The sequence below is a fragment of the Catharus ustulatus genome, chromosome 36 (assembly GCF_009819885.2).
Source record: "Catharus ustulatus isolate bCatUst1 chromosome 36, bCatUst1.pri.v2, whole genome shotgun sequence".
NCBI classification, from domain to species: Eukaryota; Metazoa; Chordata; class Aves; order Passeriformes; family Turdidae; genus Catharus; species Catharus ustulatus.
In genome coordinates this window covers 290,032-308,538 of record NC_046256.1, presented here as the reverse complement: position 1 = coordinate 308,538, position 18,507 = coordinate 290,032, and the positions used below count along the sequence as shown (strand labels likewise).

General features: G+C 43.9%; 2 protein-coding genes across 2 annotated transcripts in view; one reads left to right on the top strand and one right to left on the bottom strand.

The window, feature by feature from the left end:
* Window positions 1-12,478, bottom strand: part of PHF1 (PHD finger protein 1) — a 29,214-nt gene extending 16,736 nt beyond the window's left edge. Inside the window, exons 1-7 of the mRNA XM_033084099.1 lie at window positions 12,398-12,478; window positions 11,111-11,246; window positions 9,572-9,653; window positions 7,290-7,385; window positions 6,617-6,705; window positions 2,913-3,061; window positions 272-367 (exon numbers count right to left, since the gene is read on the bottom strand). Of these exons, the coding sequence (XP_032939990.1) occupies window positions 272-367; window positions 2,913-3,061; window positions 6,617-6,705; window positions 7,290-7,385; window positions 9,572-9,653; window positions 11,111-11,233 (635 nt within the window). The 5' untranslated portion in view covers window positions 11,234-11,246; window positions 12,398-12,478. The remainder of the gene's footprint in view (window positions 1-271; window positions 368-2,912; window positions 3,062-6,616; window positions 6,706-7,289; window positions 7,386-9,571; window positions 9,654-11,110; window positions 11,247-12,397) is intronic.
* A 757-nt stretch (window positions 12,479-13,235) lies between these two features.
* Window positions 13,236-18,507, top strand: part of KIFC1 (kinesin family member C1) — a gene marked incomplete at its 5' end in the record, with an annotated part of 30,573 nt that continues 25,301 nt past the window's right edge. Inside the window, 4 exons of the mRNA XM_033084098.1 lie at window positions 13,236-13,319; window positions 14,911-15,019; window positions 15,559-15,603; window positions 16,575-16,824. Of these exons, the coding sequence (XP_032939989.1) occupies window positions 13,236-13,319; window positions 14,911-15,019; window positions 15,559-15,603; window positions 16,575-16,824 (488 nt within the window). The remainder of the gene's footprint in view (window positions 13,320-14,910; window positions 15,020-15,558; window positions 15,604-16,574; window positions 16,825-18,507) is intronic.

Sequence of the window (18,507 nt, the reverse complement as noted above, 5' to 3'; positions counted from 1 at the left end):
AATTTCCAAAAAAATCCCACAAACCTCCCAAAAAATCCCAAAAAATCCCAGAAAATAAAAAAAAAACAAAAATCCCCCCAAAATTCCCCAAAAATCCACAAAAAAATCCCCAAAAACTTCCCAAAAAAATCCCAAAAAATTCCAAAAAATCCCCAAAAAATTCCCAAAAAAATCCAAAAAAATCCCCAAAAAAATCCCAAAAAATCCCCTAAACCCCCAAAACCCCAAAAATAAAATAATAATTTTTATAAAATCCCAGATTGGGTCTGACCTGTCCCCGTAGAGCAGCGGCTGCGGCAAACACTGAGTGCACGCCTCGTGGAACCACTGCCAGCACTGCCAACACTGCAGCATCTTCACCTCCCACCTGGGAAATTTGGGGGGAAAAATGGGATTTTAGGGGTTCTAGGGGTTTGGGGATTTTTTGGGAATTTTTTGGGATTTTTTTTTTATTTTTTGGGGATTTTTTGTGGATTTTTTTGGAATTTTTTTTGGAATTTTTTTTGAATTTTTGGGGGATTTTTTTGAAATTTTTTGGGATTTTTTGGGGAATTATTTGGGAATTATTTGTGAATTTGGGAGGGATTTTTTCGGGAATTATTTGTAAATTTCTTGGGGTTTTTTGGGGATTTTTTGGGATGTTTTTGGGAATATTTTTGGGATATTTGGGCAAACACTGAGTGCAGGCCTCATGGAACCACTGCCAGCACTGCAGCATCTGCACCTCCCACCTGGGAAACATTTGGAATTTTTTGGGGATTTTTTTAGGATTTTTTGGGGGATTTTGGGGGATTTTTCAGTGAATTTTTGGTGATTTTTTGGTGATTTTTTTGGCATTTTTGGGGGATTTTTTTGGATTTTGGGGGGATTTTTGTGGGGAATTTTTGGGACTTTTTTAGGAATTTTTTTTATTTTTGGGCAGATTTTGGGGGATTTTTTGGGGATTTTGGGGAATTTTTTTGGGAATTTTTTTGGAATTTTTCTGGAATTTTGTAGAAATATTTTTCAGAATTTTTTGGGGAATTTTTGGAGGTTTTAATGGGATTTTTTGGGGAACTTTTTAGAATTATTTTGTTGGGAATTCCAGGAATTTTTGGGGGGGAATTTCAGGAATTTTGGGATTCTCATTACCCAGAACATTCCCAGCTCTGCAGGTTGTGCAGGTGCCGGAATTTGGGGCAGATTTGGGATTTTTTGGGTTATTTTGGATTATTTTGGGGTTATTTTGGCCGGGATTTTTTGGGGGGAAATTCGGGATTTTTTGGGAATTTTTGGAGAATTTTTTTGGATTTTTGGGGGGATTTTTGGGGGGATTTTTTGGGAATTTTTTAGGATTTTTTTTTTATTTTTGGGGTGATTTGGGGTGAATTTTTGGGGATTTTGGGGGATTTGTTTGAGGATTTTTGGGGATTTTTTGGGAATCTTTTGGGATTTTTTTCAGAAATTTTGGGGAATTTTGGGGGGATTTTTAAGGAATTTTTCTGGATTTTTTTTGGAATTTTTTCAGAATTTTTGGGGAATTTATTGGAATTATTTTTGGGGGAATTCCAGGATTTTTTGGGGGATTCCAGGAATTTTTTTTGGAATTTCAGGAGTTTTGGGATCCTCCTTATCCACAACCTTCCCAGTTCTGCAGGTTGTGCAGGTGCCAGAATTTGGGGAAATTTTTTAGGTTTTAGGACTGTTTTTGGGTTATTTTGGGAATTTTGGCCAGGATTTTTGGGGGGATTTTTTGAATTTTTGGGGGATTTGGGTGGAATTTTTTAGGAATTTTTTGGGAATTTTTTCGTATTTTGGGGGAATTTTTGGGGGAATTCTTAGGAATTTTTTGAGATTTTTTGGGGAATTTTTAAGGAATTTTTTTTAATATTGGGGGATTTTTGGGAATTTTTGGGGATATTTGGGGAATTCTTAGGAATTTTTGGGAAATTTTTTTGGAATTTTTGGGGATTTTTTAAAATTTGTTTGGGATTTTGGGGAATTTTTTTTTTAATTTGGGGGGATTTTTTGGGAACTGTTGCGGGGATTTTTGGGGGGGATTTTTGGGAGTTTTTTGGAATTTTTCTGAAATATTTTGGGAATATTTTTCAGAATTTTGGGGGAATTTTTGGCGGTTTTAAGGAGATTTTTTGGGGAATTTTTTGGAATTGTTTTTTTGGGAATTCCGGGATTTTTTTGGGAATTTCGGGATCCTCAGTGTCCTGCAGCAGGGTTGGGGACAGGGATTGTTCGGGGCAGGAATTTGGGGCAAATTTGGGATTTTTGGGTTATTTTGTGCTATTTTGGGGTTATTTTGGCCGGGATTTTTTTGGGGAAGATTTGGGATTTTTTGGGAATTTTTGGAGAATTTTTTTTTTTTTTTGGGGGGATTTTTTTTTGGATTTTTTTTTGGATTTTTGGGGTGATTTGGGGTGAATTTTTGGGTATTTTGGGGGGATTTTTTTGAGGATTTTGGGGGATTTTTTGGGATTTATTTCAGAAATTTTGGGAAATTTGGGGGAATTTTTTGGATTTTTGAGGGGATTTTTTGGGAATTTTGGGGGATTTTGGGGGGGAATTTTTCTGGATTTTAAAAAATTTTTTCAGAATTTTTGGGGAATTTTTTGGAATTATTTTTTGGGAATTCCAGGTTTTTTTGGGAATTCTGGGATTTTTTTGGGAATTCCAAGGATTTTTTTTTTTTATTTCAGGAATTTTGGGATCCTCATCACCCAGAACCAAAATAACACTTGAGGTTGTGCAGGGGTCGGAATTTGGGGCAGATTTGGGATTTTTGGGCCGTTTTTGGGTCGTTTTGGGGGTTATTTTGGGTTATTTTGGATTATTTTTGGGTTATTTTGGCCGGGATTTTTTTGGGAATTCTGTGATTTTTTCTGTAATTCAGTGATTTTTGGGAATTCCATGTCACTCACTGTCCAGGCCCCCCACAGTAGCAGTAGCAGCTCTGCAGGTTGTGCAGGTGAGCGGGGTCCCAATCCAGAGCCCCCAGCGCGTACGGGAGCACGGATTTCATCCGGAGCATGGCGCGGGCGTGGGGGCCGCGACGGAGAGCTCCACCCTTCTGAAAAAATAAATATAAATATAAATATAAATATAAATATAAATAATTATAAATATAAATATAAATAGTTATAAATATCAATGGGAATTGGGAATTAAACACTGGGATTTCATCCGGAGCATGGCCCGGGCGTGGGGGCCGCGACGGAGAGCTCCACCCATCTGAAAAAATAAATATAAATACAAATATAAATAATTATAAATATAAATAAAAATGGGAATTGGGAATTAAACACTGGGATTTCATCCGGAGCATGGCGCGGGCGTGGGGGCCGCGACGGAGAGCACCTCCCTTCTGAGAAATAAAATAAATATAAATATAAATATAAATATAAATAAATATAAATATAAATAATTATAAATATAAATATCAATGGGAATTGGGAATTCAACACTGGGATTTCATCTGGAGCATGGCGCGGGCGTGGGGGCCGCGACTGAGAGCTCCACCCCTCTGAAAAAATATAAACATAAACATAAATATAAATATAAATATAAATATAAATATAAATATAAATAATTATAAATATAAATATAAATATAAATATAAATAATTATAAATATAAATATAAATATCAATGGGAATTGGGAATTAAACACTGGGATTTCATCCGGAGCATGGCGCGGGCGTGGGGACCGCGACGGAGAGCTCCACCCCTCTGTGAAATAAAAATGAAAATAAAAATGAAAATAAAAATAAAAATAAAAATAAAAATAAATATAAATATAAATATAAATATAAATATAAATATAAATATAAATATAAATATAAATATAAATATAAGTATAAATATGGGAATTGGGATTCAAACACTGGGATTTCATCCGGAGAATGGCGCGGGCGTGGGGACCGCGACGGAGAGCTCCACCCCACTGGGAAAAAATAAAAATAAAAATAAAAATAAAAATAAAAATAAAAATAAAAATAAAAATAAAAATAAAAATAAAAATAAAAATAAATATAAATATAAATATAAATATCAATGGGAATTGGGAATTAAACACTGGGATTTCATCCGGAGCATGGCGCGGGGGCCACGACGCAGAGCCCCACCCCTCTGAAAGAACAAAATATAAATATAAATATAAATATAAATATAAATATAAATATAAATATAAATATAAATATAAATATAAATATAAATATAAATATAAATATAAATATAAATATAAATATAAATATAAATGTAAAAGTAAAAATGAGAATTGGGAATTAAAAACTGGGATTTCATCCAGAGCATGGCCCGAGCCCTGCCCCACCAGGAATAAATCAAATAAAAATAAAATTTAAAATGGAAATAAAAAAAACCAAAAAATAAAAAATAAAATAAAAATGGGAATTGGGAATTCCAGACACTGGGATTTCATCCAGAGCACGGCCTGAGCCTCACCCTGCTGGGAATAAATAAAATAAATATTAAAATTAAATGAAATTAAATAAATAAATAAATAAATAAATACATACATACATACATAAATACAAATAAAAATAAAATTAGGAATGAAAATTTTAAAAAAATAAAAATAAAAATGGGAATTGGGAATTCCAGACACAGGGATCCCATCCCGAGCATGGCCTGAGCCCCGCCCCGCTGGGGAGAAATAAAATAAAAATAAAAATAAAAATAAAAATAAAAATAAAAATAAAAATAAAAATAAAAATAAAAATAAAAATAAAAATAAAAATAAAAATAAAAATAAAAATAAAAATAAAAATAAAAATAAAATAAAAATAGGAATTGGTAATTAAGAACCAGGAATTCCATCTGGAGCATGGCCCGAGCCCTGCCCCACCAGGAATAAATCAAATAAAAATAAAATTTAAAATGGGAATAAAAAATAAAAATAAAACAAATAAAACTAAAACTAAAACTATAAATATAAATATAAATACAAATATAAATATAAATATAAATATAAATATAAATATAAATATAAATATAAATATAAATATAAATATAAATATAAATAAATATGGGAATTGGGAATTAAAAACTGGGATTTCATCCGGAGCATGGCCCGGACCCTGCCCTGCTTGGGATAAATAAAATAAAAATAAAAATAAAAATAAAAAACATAAAAATAAAATTAAAATAAAATTAAAAATAATTATAAATATTAAAAAAAAAAAAAGAATAAAGAAAATAAAAATGGGAATTGGGAATTCCAGACACTGGGATTTAATCCAGAGCATGGCCTGAGCCCCATCCTGCTGGGAATAAATAAAATAAATATTAAAATGAAATAGAATTAAATAAATAAATAAATAGATAGATAGATAAATAATTAAAAATAAACATAAAAATAGGAATGAAAATTTAAAAAAAAAATAAAAATAAAAATGGGAATTGGGAATTCCATACATCGGGAATTCCAACCTAAGCATGGCCCGAGCCCTGCCCCACTGGGAATAAATAAAATTTAAAAAAATAAAATAAAAAAAATAAAAATAAAAATAAAAATAAAAATAAAAATAAAAATAAAAATAAAAATAAAAATAAAAATAAAAATAAAAATAAAAATAAAAATAAAAATAAAAAATAAAAATAAAAATGGGAATTGGGAATTCCAGACAAGAGGATTTCATCTGGGGCATGGCTGGAGATTGAATCCCAAAAAATGGGATTTTCACCCCAAAAATTGGATTCTGGATCCCAGAATTTGCAGTTGGAATCCCAAAAAATGGGATTGGATATAAAGGAATTGATTTCCACCCCAAAAATTGGGATTTTCATCCCAAAAATTGGGATTGGATCCCAAAAATTGGGATTTCCACCCCAAAAAATGGGATTTCCACACCAAAAATTGGGATTTTCATCCCAAAAATTGGGATTTCCACCCCAAAAAATGGGATTTCCACTCCAAAAATTGGGATTTTCATCCCAAAATTTGGGATTTTCACCCCAAAATTTGGGGGTTAGGATCCCAAAAAATGGGACTGGATCCCAAAAATTGGGATTGGATCCGAAAAAAATGGGATTTTCACCCCGAAATCTGGAATTTGGATCCCAAAAATGGGATTTCCACCCAAAAAAATGGGATTGGATCCCAAAAATTTGGATTGGATCCCAAAAATTGGGATTTCCACCCCAAAAATGGGAATTTTGAGCCAAAACTTGAGAAATTTGAGGCAAAAAAAGAGAATTTTGAGGTGAAAAATGGGAATTCTGAGATGAAAAATGGGAGTTTTGAGACGAAAGATGGGAATTTTGAGGTGAAAAATGGGAATTTTGAAGTGAAAAATGGGAAGTCTGAGAAGAAAAATCGGATTTTTGAAGTGAAAAATTGGAATTTTGAGATTAAAAATGGGAATTTTGAGGTGAAAAATGTGAATTTTGAGATGCAAAAAAAACGGAATTTTGAGATGCAAAAACCGGAATTTTGAGATGTAAAAAAAATGGAATTTTGAGGTGAAAAATGGGAATTTTGGTGCCTAAAAATTGAATTTCAAACCCTAGAGTGGGGATCTGGGGACTCCCATCTGGGATTTTGTGGATTTTGTGATTTTTAGGATTTTTTAGGATTTTTTAGGATTTTTTTGGGGTCCCAGGCTGACCTTGGTGGCCACGGCGAAGACGCAGCGGCGGCAGCTCCAGGGCGCGGCGCCGGCGGGCGCGGGGGGCACGTGGCAGCGCTGGTGGTACGCTGGCAAATGGAGAATTCCAGAATTTTCCACAATTCTCTGAGAATTTAGGACCCCTCTGAGCCTTTCCCAGCCCTTCCCCCTCTTTTCCCAATTTTTTGTAATTTTTTTTGCCCAATTTCACGTTTTTTCCCCCATTTTCCACCTTTTTTTCTGGTTTTTTTTCCATTTTCCCTCCATTTTCCCCATTTTTCCTCCCATTTCCCCCCCATTTTTCCCAATTTCAACCCCATTTTTTCCAATTTTCCCCCATTTTTTCCCATTTTTCCCCATTTTTTCCCCATTTTCCCCATTATTTCCAATTTTCCCCCCATTTTTCCCCCATTTTCCCCATTATTCCAAATTCCCCCCCATTATTCCCAATTTCCCCTTCCCATTTTTCCTCATTTTCCCCCATTTCTCCCATTTTTTTCATTTCCCCACTTTTTCCTTTTTTATTTTTTCCCCATTTCCCTCCCATTTCCGTCCCATTTTTTCCCATTTTTCTCCATTTCCCCTCACATTTCTCCCCCCATTTTCCCCATTTCCCATTTTTTCCCCATTTTTTCCCATTTTTTCCCAATTTTTCCCCCATTTCCCCTCTCACCGTGGCCGCATTTCCCGCATCTCACGAGCGAATTTTCCTCGTTCCGGGAATCCCCGGCACAGACACAGCACTGCAGCTCGTCCCCGGGGGCGGCCGCTAATTAATTAATAATTAATAATTAATAAATAATTATAAATAATTAATTAATCACTAATTAATCACTAATAATCACTGATTAATCACTAATTAATCATTAATGACCCGGCGCACACACAGCACTGCAGTTCGTCCCCTGGGGCGGCAGCTAATTAATTAATAATTAATAGTTAATTAATAATAAATCACCGCTCATTAATCACTATTTAATCACTAATTAATCATTAATCACCCGGCACAGACACAGCACTGCTGCTTATCCCCGGAGGTGGCCGCTAATTAATCATTAATTAATCTCTAATTAATCACTAATTAATTACTGATTAATCGCTCATTAATCACTAATCAATCACTTATCAATCACTTATCAATCACTAATCAATCACTAATAATCACTAATTAATCATTAATCACCCGACACAGACACAGCACTGCTGCTCATCTCCGGGGTCGGCAGCTAAGTAATTATTAATTAATCATTAATCATTAATAAACAATTAATTACTTCTTAATCACTAATTAATAACTAATTAAGAGCGAATTAATAATTAATTAACCATTAATTACCGCTCATTATTCACTCATTAATCACTAATTTTCATTAATCACCTGGCGCACACACAGCACTGCAGTTCGTCCCTGGGGGCAGTCGCTAATTAATCATTAATTGTTAATTAATAAATAATTAATAAATAATTAGTTAATCACTAATTCATCACTAATTCATCAGTAATTCATCACTAGTTAATCATTAATCATCCAGCGCACACGGAGCACTGCTGTTCATCCCCGGTGGCGGTAGCTAATTATTTATTAATTAATTATTAATTAATCACTAATGAATCACTATTTAATAACTATTTAATGACTAATCAATCACTAATTAACCCCTCAGTAATGACTAATTAATCACTAATTAATCACTAATTAATCACTAATCACCCAGCAGAGACACAGCACTGCTGTTCGTCCTCGGGCCCGGCAGCTAATTAACCGTTAATTAATCACTAATTAATCATTAATCACTAATTAATAGCGAATCAATGACTAATTAATCACTAATTCATCCCTCATTAGTGACTAATTAATCACTAATTAATCACTAATCAATCACTAATTAATCACTAGTTAATCATTAATCACCCGGCAAAGACACAGCACTGCTGCTCATAACCGGGGCAGGCAGGTAATTAATTATTAATTAATCATGAATTACTGCTCATTAATCACTGATTAATCATTCATTAATCACTAATCAATCACTAAATAATCACTAATTAATCACTAATTAATGATTAATCACCCGGCGCACACAAACCACTGCTGTTTGTCCCAGGGGTCTGCCACTAATTAATAATTAATTAATAATCATTAATCACTAATTAATCTCTGATTAATCACTAATTAATCACTAATTAATCGCGAATTAATCACTAATTAATCATTAATCACCCCGCACAGACACAGTACTGCTGCTTGCCCCCGAGGGCGGCAGCTAATTAATCATTAATTAATCACTAATAATCATTAATTAATCACTAATTAGTCATTAATCACCCGGTGCACACACAGCACTGCACCTCGTCCTCGGAGTCGGCCGCTAATTAATGATTAATTACTAATTAATTAATCATCAATTACCACTCCTAATCACTGATTAATCACTAATTAATCACTATTTAACCATTAATCACCCGGCGCACACACAGCACTGCTGCTCATCCCGGGACCTGCTGCTAATTAATCATTAATTATAAATTAATAATCACTAATTAATCATTAATTAATCACTAATAAATCACTAATTAATCATTAATTAATCACTGATTTATCACTAACGAATCACTCATTAATCACTAATTAATCATTAAACACCCGGTGCACACACAGCACTGCAGCTCGTCCCCGGGTCCTGCCGTTAATTAACCATTAATTACCGCTCATTAATCACTAATTAATCACTAATAATCACAGATTAATCACTAATTAATCACTAATAATCACTAATTAATCACTAATCACCCGGCACAGACACAGCACTGCAGCTCGTCCCCGGGGGCAGCTGCTAATTAATTATTAATTATTACTCGCTAATTATTCAATAATTAATCACTGATTAACCATTAATTAATCACTCATTAATCACTCACAAATCACTAATTAATCACTAATTAATCATTAATTACCCGGGCTGATGTCCTTCCACAGAACGAAGAATTGGGAATTGTCCTCGAACTGGATCAGGCAGCCCCGGCGGGGAGCGTCCACCTGGGAAAGGGATTTGGGATTTGGGATTTGGGATTTTGGGGAAAATTTGGGGGGGAATTTGGGATTTTGGGATTTTGGGGGGGGGATTTGGGATTTTTGGGGGAGATTTTGGCGAGGGATTGGGAGAATTTTGGGGGGGATTTAGGGATTTTGGGGGATTTTGGGGGGGATTTGGGAGAAATTTGGGATTTTTTGGGGGGATTTGAGGAGGGATTTTGGGATTTTTGTGGGAATTTTGGGGGAATTTGGGGGGATTTTGGGGGAAAATTGGGATTTTGGGGGGAAATTTGGGATTTTGAGGGAATTTTAGAGTTGATATTGGGGAGGGATTTGGGATTTTGGGGGGAATTTTGGGGGGATTTGGGGGGAATTTGGGATTTTGGGGGGAATTTTCGGGCTGGTTTGGGGGGAATTTGGGATTTTGGGGGGGATTTTTGGGGATTTCAGGGGATTTTTTGGGAGGGTTTGGGAGGATTTTGGGGAGGATTTGGGATTTAGGGGAATTTGGGGAAGGATTTTGGGGGGAATTTAGGGGAAATTTGGGAATTTGGGGGAATTTTTGGTGCCCGTTTTTGGCGTTTCCCAGCCCCGTTTTTGGGATGTCCCAGGCCCGTTTTTTGGCTGTTTTTGGGGCGTCCCAGTCTCGTTTTTGGGGTGTCCCAGTTCTGTTTTTGGGGTCGTTTTTGGGGTGTTCCAGTCCCGTTTTTAGGGCCCTTTTTGGGGTGTCCCAGTCCCGTTTTTGGGGTCGTTTTTGGGGTGCCCCAGTCCCGTTTTTGGGGCCGTTTTTGGGGTGTCCCAGTCCCGTTTTTTGGCCATTTTTGGGGCCGTTTTTGGGGCCATTTCTGGGGTGTCCCAGCCCCGTTTTGGGGTCGTTTTTGGGGTGTCCCAGTCCCGTTTTTAGGGTGTCCCAGCCCCGTTTTTGGGGTGTCCCAGTCCCGTTTTTGGGGCCGTTTTTGGGGTGTTCCAGCCCCGTTTTTGGGGCCGTTTTTGGGGTGTCCCAGCCCCGTTTTTGGGGTGTCCCAGTCCCGTTTTTGGGGCCGTTTTTGGGGTGTTCCAGCCCCGTTTTTGGGGCCGTTTTTGGGGTGTCCCAGTCCCGTTTTTGGGGTGTCCCAGTCTCGTTTTTGGGGCAGGTTTGGGGCCGTTTTTGGGATGTCCCAGCCCCGTTTTTAGGGTATCCCAGTCCCGTTTTTAAGGTGTCCCAGCCCCGTTTTTGGGGTAGGTTTGAGGCCGTTTTTGGGGTGTCCCAGGTCCGGTTTTGGGGAGGTTTTTATGGAGGTTTTTGGGGTATCCCAGCCCCGTTTTTGGGGTATCCCAGCCCCGTTTTTTGGGTGTCCCAGCCCCGTTTTTAGGGCATCCCAGTCCCGTTTTTAAGGTGTCCCAGCCCCGTTTTTGGGGCAGGTTTGGGACCGTTTTTTGGGGTGTCCCAGACCCGTTTTCGGCCGTTTTTGGGGTCCCACCTTCTTGACGACGCCCAGGTAGAGCAGCCCGTCCGTCCAGCGCGCCAGCACGTCCTGACCCTCCCCGATCTGGGGGGGCTTCGGGGGGCTCTGGGGGGGAGACCCCTCCCCCACGGCCGCCATCACAGCCCGGGGGCTGCGGGGACACCGTCAGGAGAACCCAAAAATGGGGGGGGATGGGGGAGGGGTCCCAGTTTGGGGGTTCCCAGTTTGGGGGTCCCGGTTTGAGGAAAGGTCCCAGTTTGAGGTTCCCAGTTTGGGGATCCCAGTTTGGGGTTCTCAGTTTGGGGGGTCCCAGTTTGGGGGTTCCCGGTTTGGGTGTTACCAGTTTGGGGAGGGGTCCCAGTTTGGGGGTTCCCAGTTTGGGGGGTGGTCCCAGTTTGAGATTCCCAGTTTGAGGAAAGGTCCCAGTTTAGGATCCCAGTTTGGGGGTTCCCAGTTTGAGCGTTCCCAGTTTGGAGGTTCCAGTTTGGGGAGGGGTCCCAGTTTGGGGATCCCAGTTTGGGGATCCCAGTTTGGGGTTCCCAGTTTGGGGTGTCCCAGTTTGGGGTTCCCAGTTTGGGGGTTCCCAGTTTAGAGGGTCCCAGTTTGGGGTTCCCAGTTTGGGAAAGGGTCCCAGTTTGGGGTTCCCAGTTTGGGGTTCCCAGTTTGGGGGCCCCAGTTTGGGGGGTCCCATTTTGGGGGCCCCAGTTTTTGGGGGGGGTCCCTTGCCCGTGGGGGGGTCCCCTATTTTTTGGGGGGCAGCTCCAGCAGGGTTATCCCCATTTTTTAGGGGGTTTCCCTATTTTTGGGGAGTGTCCCTATTTTAGGGGGGGATTCCCTTGCCATGGGGGTCCCATATTTTTTGGGGGTGCCCCTTACCCATGGGGGGGGTCCCTATTTTTTGGGATTTCCCTATTTTTGGGGGCTCCCTTTCCCGTTGGGGTTATCCCTATTTTTTGGGGGTGCCCCTTTCCCATCTGGGTTATCTCAATTTTTGAGAGTTCCCTACTTTAGGGGTTCCCCCTTTCCCATTGCCTTACCCCAATTTTTGGGGGTTTTTTCTCAATTTTCAGGAGGTTCCCCTATTTTTTGGGGGGTGTCCCTTACCCATGGGGGGGTCCCTATTTTTTGGGATTTCCCTATTTTAGGGGTTCTCCCTTTCCCATTGCCTTATCCCAATTTTTGGGGGTATCCCTATTTTAGGGGGGGCTCCCTATCCCAATATTTGGTTTTTTTCCCCTATTTTTAAGAGGTTTCCCTATTTTTTTGGGGGTGTCCCGCGGAGGGGATGGGGGGGGGTCTCACGCCGGTCCCGAGGGTCTCCTGCCCGTCCCGGGGGGGTCTCGGTCCCCCCCAGCCCCGACCCCGAGCGGCCGCTGCGGGCGGCGGCGGCGGCGGGGCCGTGACGCAGCAACGGCGGCGCGGGGGGGGCCGGGGGGGGGCACCGAGGGACGGCGGAACCGGGGACCCCCCCCGGGGACCCCCCCGGGGACCCCCGAGGAGGCGGCGGGGGCTGCGAGGGGGCGGGGCGGGCGCGGAGACCCCAAAAACGCCCCCAAAATCCGCCCCCCCCACCCCCTTTTCCCGCCCCCCGCACCGCGGATGGGACCGGGCCACGCCCACTAAGGGGAGGCCACGCCCATAAAGGGGAGGCCACGCCTCCTTAGCGAGCCCGCAGCGGCTGCGGCAGAGGGTGGGGCCACGCCCACAGCGCGGAGACCACGCCCACTGTGCAGTAAACGCACTCACTGTACCCAGGCCACGCCCACTGTGCACTAACCGTGCCCACAGCGCACAGGCCACGCTCACAGTGCGGAGACCACGCCCACTGTGCACAAAACGAACTCACAATACTCAGACCACGCCCACGCAGCACGAACCACGCCCACAAGGTATAGATCACGCCCACGGCGCACAGGCCACGCCCATAACATTGAAACAATGCCCACACAGCACAGACCACGCCCATAAATAGCCAGACCACGCCCATCGCACTGAGGCCATGCCCACGAAGCACGCACCACGCTGCACTGCTCCCAGGCCACGCCCACACTGTTCCCAGGCCACGCCCACAAACCAAAGACCACGCCCACACGCCCTCGCGCGATGCTGATTGGTCATTGCCGTGGCCACGCCCACTTAACCCTTAAAGCACCAGCGGCAGAAGAGGCCACGCCCATCCAGCTTAAAGCCACCCCCACAGACAGCGAGGCCACGCCCATACGCGGTAAGACCACGCCCACACTGCCACGCCCCTCAGCCTGGGGGGATTTGGGGGGGATTTGTGGGGTTTTAGGGGGAAATTTGTGGGATTTTGGGTGATTTTGGGGAAACTCAAAGGATTTTCGGTGATTTGAGGGAAGGTTTTGGGGGTTTGGGGGGGAAGATTTTGGGGTTTGGGAAATTTGGGTAAGATTTTGGGGTTTTGGGTGATTTGGGGGAAGTTTTTGGGATTTGGGGTGATTTGGGGGAAGTTTTGGGTGATAATTTTGGGGTTTTGGGTGATTTGGGGGCAGATTTTGGGGTTTTGGGGAGATTTACGGAAGATTTGGGGATTTGGGGTGATCTGGAAGAAGCTGTGGAAGATAATTTGGGGATTTTGGGGGAAGCTAGAGGTGATAATTTTGGGGTTTTGGGGATATTTTGGCCGATTTGGGGATATTTTTGGCGCGTTTTTGGATATTTTGGGTGGATTTTGGGATATTTTTGGCCGATTTTGGGATATTTGGGGTGGAATTTGGGATATTTTCGGCAGATTTCAGGATATTTTGGGCTGTTTTGGGATATTTTGGCTATTTTGGGATATTTTGGGCGGAATTTGGGATATTTTGGGCGCATTTTGGGATATTTTGGGTGGATTTTGGGATATTTTGGTCGATTTTGGGATATTTTGGGAGGATTTTGGGATATTTTTGTCAGATTCGGGGACATTTTGGGCAGATTTTGGGAGTATTGGGCAGATTTGGGGACATTTTGGGTGGATTTTGGGATATTTTTGACCGATTTGGGGATATTTTGGGCGCATTTTGGGCTATTTTGGGCTTTTTTGGGCTATTTTGGGCTATTTTGGATAGATTTTGGGCTATTTTGGGATATATTGGGCGGATTCGAGGATGTTTTTGGGCTATTTTGGGCAGATTTTGGGATATTTTTGGCCGATTTTGGGATATTTTGTCCAGATTTTGGGCTATTTCGGGATATTTTGGGCGGATTTGGGGCTATTTTGGGCGGGTTTTGGGATATTTTGTATAGATATTGGGCTATTTTGGGCAGTTTTTGGGCTATTTTGGGCGGGCCTGCGCTGTGGGCGGGGCCTGCGCTGAGGCCACGCCCCCTCCCACCCAAACAACCCAACCACGCCGCTGCCCCACGTGACCCCGCCCATCACGCAAGCCCCGCCCCCTCCGCAGCCGTTACCCCTTGGCGGGCGAACCCCCTCTCCACGTGACCCCGCCCCGCGCTCCCATTGGCTGCCCTCTGCCCGCCCCGCCTTTCTATTGGTCAATCCCATGGGGGCGGGACCACCCATCCCAACTCGCCCCGCCATTGGCTGAGGCGCGGAGCCCAATGGGCGCGCGGCGGTTTGAAGGTGCGCGGGACAAGATGGCGGCGGTGCCTCAGGCCGGTCCCGCTGCTCTCCCGGGGCCGCGCTCGGGTCTCTCGCGGCTGCCGGTGGCTCGGGCCCACGAGAAGCGGCCCCCGTCGTGCCCCGGCCCCGAGGGCCCGGCGGCGGGGCCTCCCCAGCAGGTGCGGAGCTCTCCCCGGGCGGGTTTCCCCCGCTCTGCCGCAGCCGCCTGACGCCGTTTGTCCCCTCACAGAAACGATCTCGGACCGGTCTCGGGCCCGGAGGCGCCAAGGCCGCGCCCAAGGCCCCGCTCAGGGCCCCGCTCAGGACTCTGGGGCCGGCGGCGGCGGCGGGGAAGAACGGTACGGGGGAGAAAAGGGGCGAGAAGGGGGCGTTTGGGGAGGTTAAAGGGGTTTTAGGGGTGTTTAAAGAGTTTTAGGGATGCTAGAGGGGTTTTGGGGGAGGTTCCCGAGGGCATTGGGGTCATTGGGAGGAGATTTGGGGGTGTTTAGCGGGGTGAAATGAGATTTTGGGGGTGCAAAGAGGTTTTTGGGGATTCTAGAGCAGCGTTTGGGGAGCTGGGTGAGGGGTTTGGGGCGTCAGTGGGGGCTGGGGGTGGAGTTTGGGGGGGTTAAAGGGAATTTGGGGGGGATTTGAAGGAAATTTGGGGGGATTTGAAGGAAATTTGGGGTTTTTAAAGGGGGTCTGGGGCAGTTAAAGGGGATTTGAAGATGATTTTGGGGCAGTTTCAGGGGATTTGGGGACATTTGGGGGATTTTAAAGGGAGGTTTGGGGGGGGATCAGTGTGTCCTGGGGTTCAGAGCCCCCCCAATGTCCCTCCAATGTCCCCTGTGCCCCCCCCAATGTCCCCCATGTCCCCAAATGTCCCCTGTCCCCCCAGATGTCCCCCGAAAGGCAGCGACAGTGGCGGCTGCTCCTCGGACAGGTGAGACCTGAGACCCCCCCCAGTGTCCCCAGGACCCCCCCAGTGTCCCCAAACACCCCCTTCCCTGTCCCCAAATCCATCTCCCATGTCCCCAAGCCCTCTCCTGATGTCCCTACACCTCTCCCAATGTCCTCAAGCCCCTCCTGACATCCCCAAGCCCCTCCTGATGTCCCCCCTGATGTCCTCAAACCCCTTCCCGATGTCCCCAAGCCCCTCTTGCTGTCCCCCTGCTGACATCCCCAAACCCCTCCTGACATCCCCCATGATGTCCCCAAGCCCCTGCTGCTGTCCCCAAGCTCCTCCTGACACCCCCCTGTGTCCCCAGGCTCTGCCACTGTCCCCAAGCCCCTCCTGACCTCCGCCATGATGTCCCCAAGCCCCTTCCCGATGTCCCCAAGCCCCTCCTGCTGTCCCCACTCCCCCCCTGCTGTCCCCAAGCCCCTCCTGACATCCCCACTGTGTCCCCAGGCTCTGCCACTGTCCCCAAGCCCTTCCTGCTCTCCCCACTCCCCCTGCTGATGTCCCCCATGATGTCCCCACTCCCCTTGCTGCTGTCCCCAAGCCCCTCCTGATGTTCCTGATGCTGTCCCCAAGCCCCTCCTGACATCCTCAAGCCCCTCCTGCTGTCCCCACTCCCCGATGTCCCCAAGCTCCTGCTGCTGTCCCCAAGCTCCTGCTGTCATCCCTAAGCCCCTCCTGATGTCCCTTCTGATGTCCCCCATGATATCCCCAAGCCCCTCCTGACATCCCCCCCTGTGTCCCCCAGGCTCTACCACTGTCCCCACTCCCCCTGCTGCTATCCCCAAGCCCCTCCTGCTGTCCCCACTCTCCCCCTGTTGCTGTCCCCAAGCCCCTCCTGCTGTCCCCAAGCCCCTCCCAATGTCCCCACTCCCCCTCGTGCTGTCCCCAAGCCCCTGCTGCTGTCCCCACCCCCCCTGCTGCTGTCCCCAAGCCCCTGTTTGTGTCCCCAGGCTCTGCCACGCGCACCACGGCCCCGGCAGCCGGGAAGGGCCCCCCCAAGCGGCCGCCCTGGGACCTGCGGGGGCAGCTGGGGGAGCTGCGGGAGGCGCTGGGGGAGGCCCAGGGGAGGCTGCAGCAGCTGGACACGGAGAAAAGGGACCTGGAGAGCGGCAACAGAGAGCTGAGAGACAGGCTGGAGCAGCTGCAGAGGGAGCTGGGCGAGAGGGAGAGCAGGGAGAGCAGCCTCAACACCAGGATTGGGTGAGAAAAGGGTCAAAATCCATCCAAATCCATCTAAAATCCATCCAAAATCAATCAAAATCCATCCAAAATCCATCCAAATCCGTCCAAAATCAATCAAAATCCAACTGCAGAGGGAGCTGGGAGAGAGGGAGAGCAGCCTGAACACCAGGATTGGGTGAGAAATGTGTCAAAATCCATCCAAATCCATCCAAATCCATCAAAAATCAATCAAAATCCATCCAAAATCCTGAAAAACTGCCCCAAAATATATCAAAATCCAACTGCAGAGGGAGCTGGGGGAGAGGGAGAGCAGGGAGAGCACCCTCAGCACCAGGGTTGGGTGAGAAAAGTGTCAAAATCCTGAAAAACTTCCCCAAAATCCATCAAAAACGATCCAAAATCGTGAAAATCTGCCCAAAATCCACTTAAAACTGCTCCAAACCCAAAGAAAATTACCAAAATCATGAAAAGCTGTCCAAAAATTCCATTAAATGCCCCAAAATCGTGAAAAACTGCCCCAAAATCCATCAAAAATGATCCCAAATCCATCAAAATTACCCAAAATCCTGAAAATCTGCCCCAAAATTCCATTAAATGCCTCAAAGTCCCTCAAAAACTGCCCCTACATCCATCAAAACTGCCCCAAAATTCATCCAAACTGTCCCAAAATCCTGATAAACTGCCCCAAAATTCATTCAAAGTGTCACATAATCCATCAAAATTGCCCAAAATCCATCCAAAGTCCCTCAAAATCCTGAAAAACTGCCCCAAAATCCACTTAAAATCCACTTAAAACTGCTCCAAATCAATCAAAAATTACCAAAATCATTAAAAACTGCCCCAAAGTCCATCAAAAATGATCCAAAATCCATCAAAAATTGCCAAAATCCATCCAAACTGCCCCAACATCCATCAAAAATGATCAAAAATCCATCCAAACTGCCCCAAAATTCATCCAGAGTGTCACATAGTCCATCAAAATTACCCAAAATCCTGAAAAACTGCCCCAAAATTCTGAAAAACAGCCCCAAAATCCACTTAAAACTGCTCCAAATCCATCAAAAACTAACAAACTCATGAAAAATCATCCCAAAATTCCATTAAATACCCCAAAATAATGAAAAACAGCCCCAAAATCCATCAGAAATGACTCAAAATCCATCAAAAATTACCAAAATAATGAAAAACTTCTCCAAATCCATCAAAAATTATCAAAAATCCATCAAAAATGATCCTAAATTCATCAAAACTGCCCCAAAATCCATCCCAAGTGTCACATAATCCATCAAAATTACCCAAAATTCATTCAGAGTGCCCCAGAATAATGAAAAATTGCCCAAAAATCCACTTAAAACTGCTCCAAATCCATCAAAAATCACCAAAATCATGAAAAACTGTCCCAAAATTCCATTCAATGCCCCAAAATCCATCAAAACTGCCCCAAAATTCATCCAAACTGTCCCAAAATCCATCAAAATTTCCCAGAATCCTGAACAACTGCCCCAAAATTCATTCAGTGTCACATAATCCATCAAAATTACCCCAAAGCCATCCAAACTGCCCCAAAATCCTGATAAACTGCCCCAAAATTCATTCAAAGTGCTACATAATCCATCAAAATTACCCAAAATCCATCCAAAGTGCCCCAAAATCCGCTTAAAATTCCCTTAAAACTGCTCCAAATCCATCAAAAATTACCAA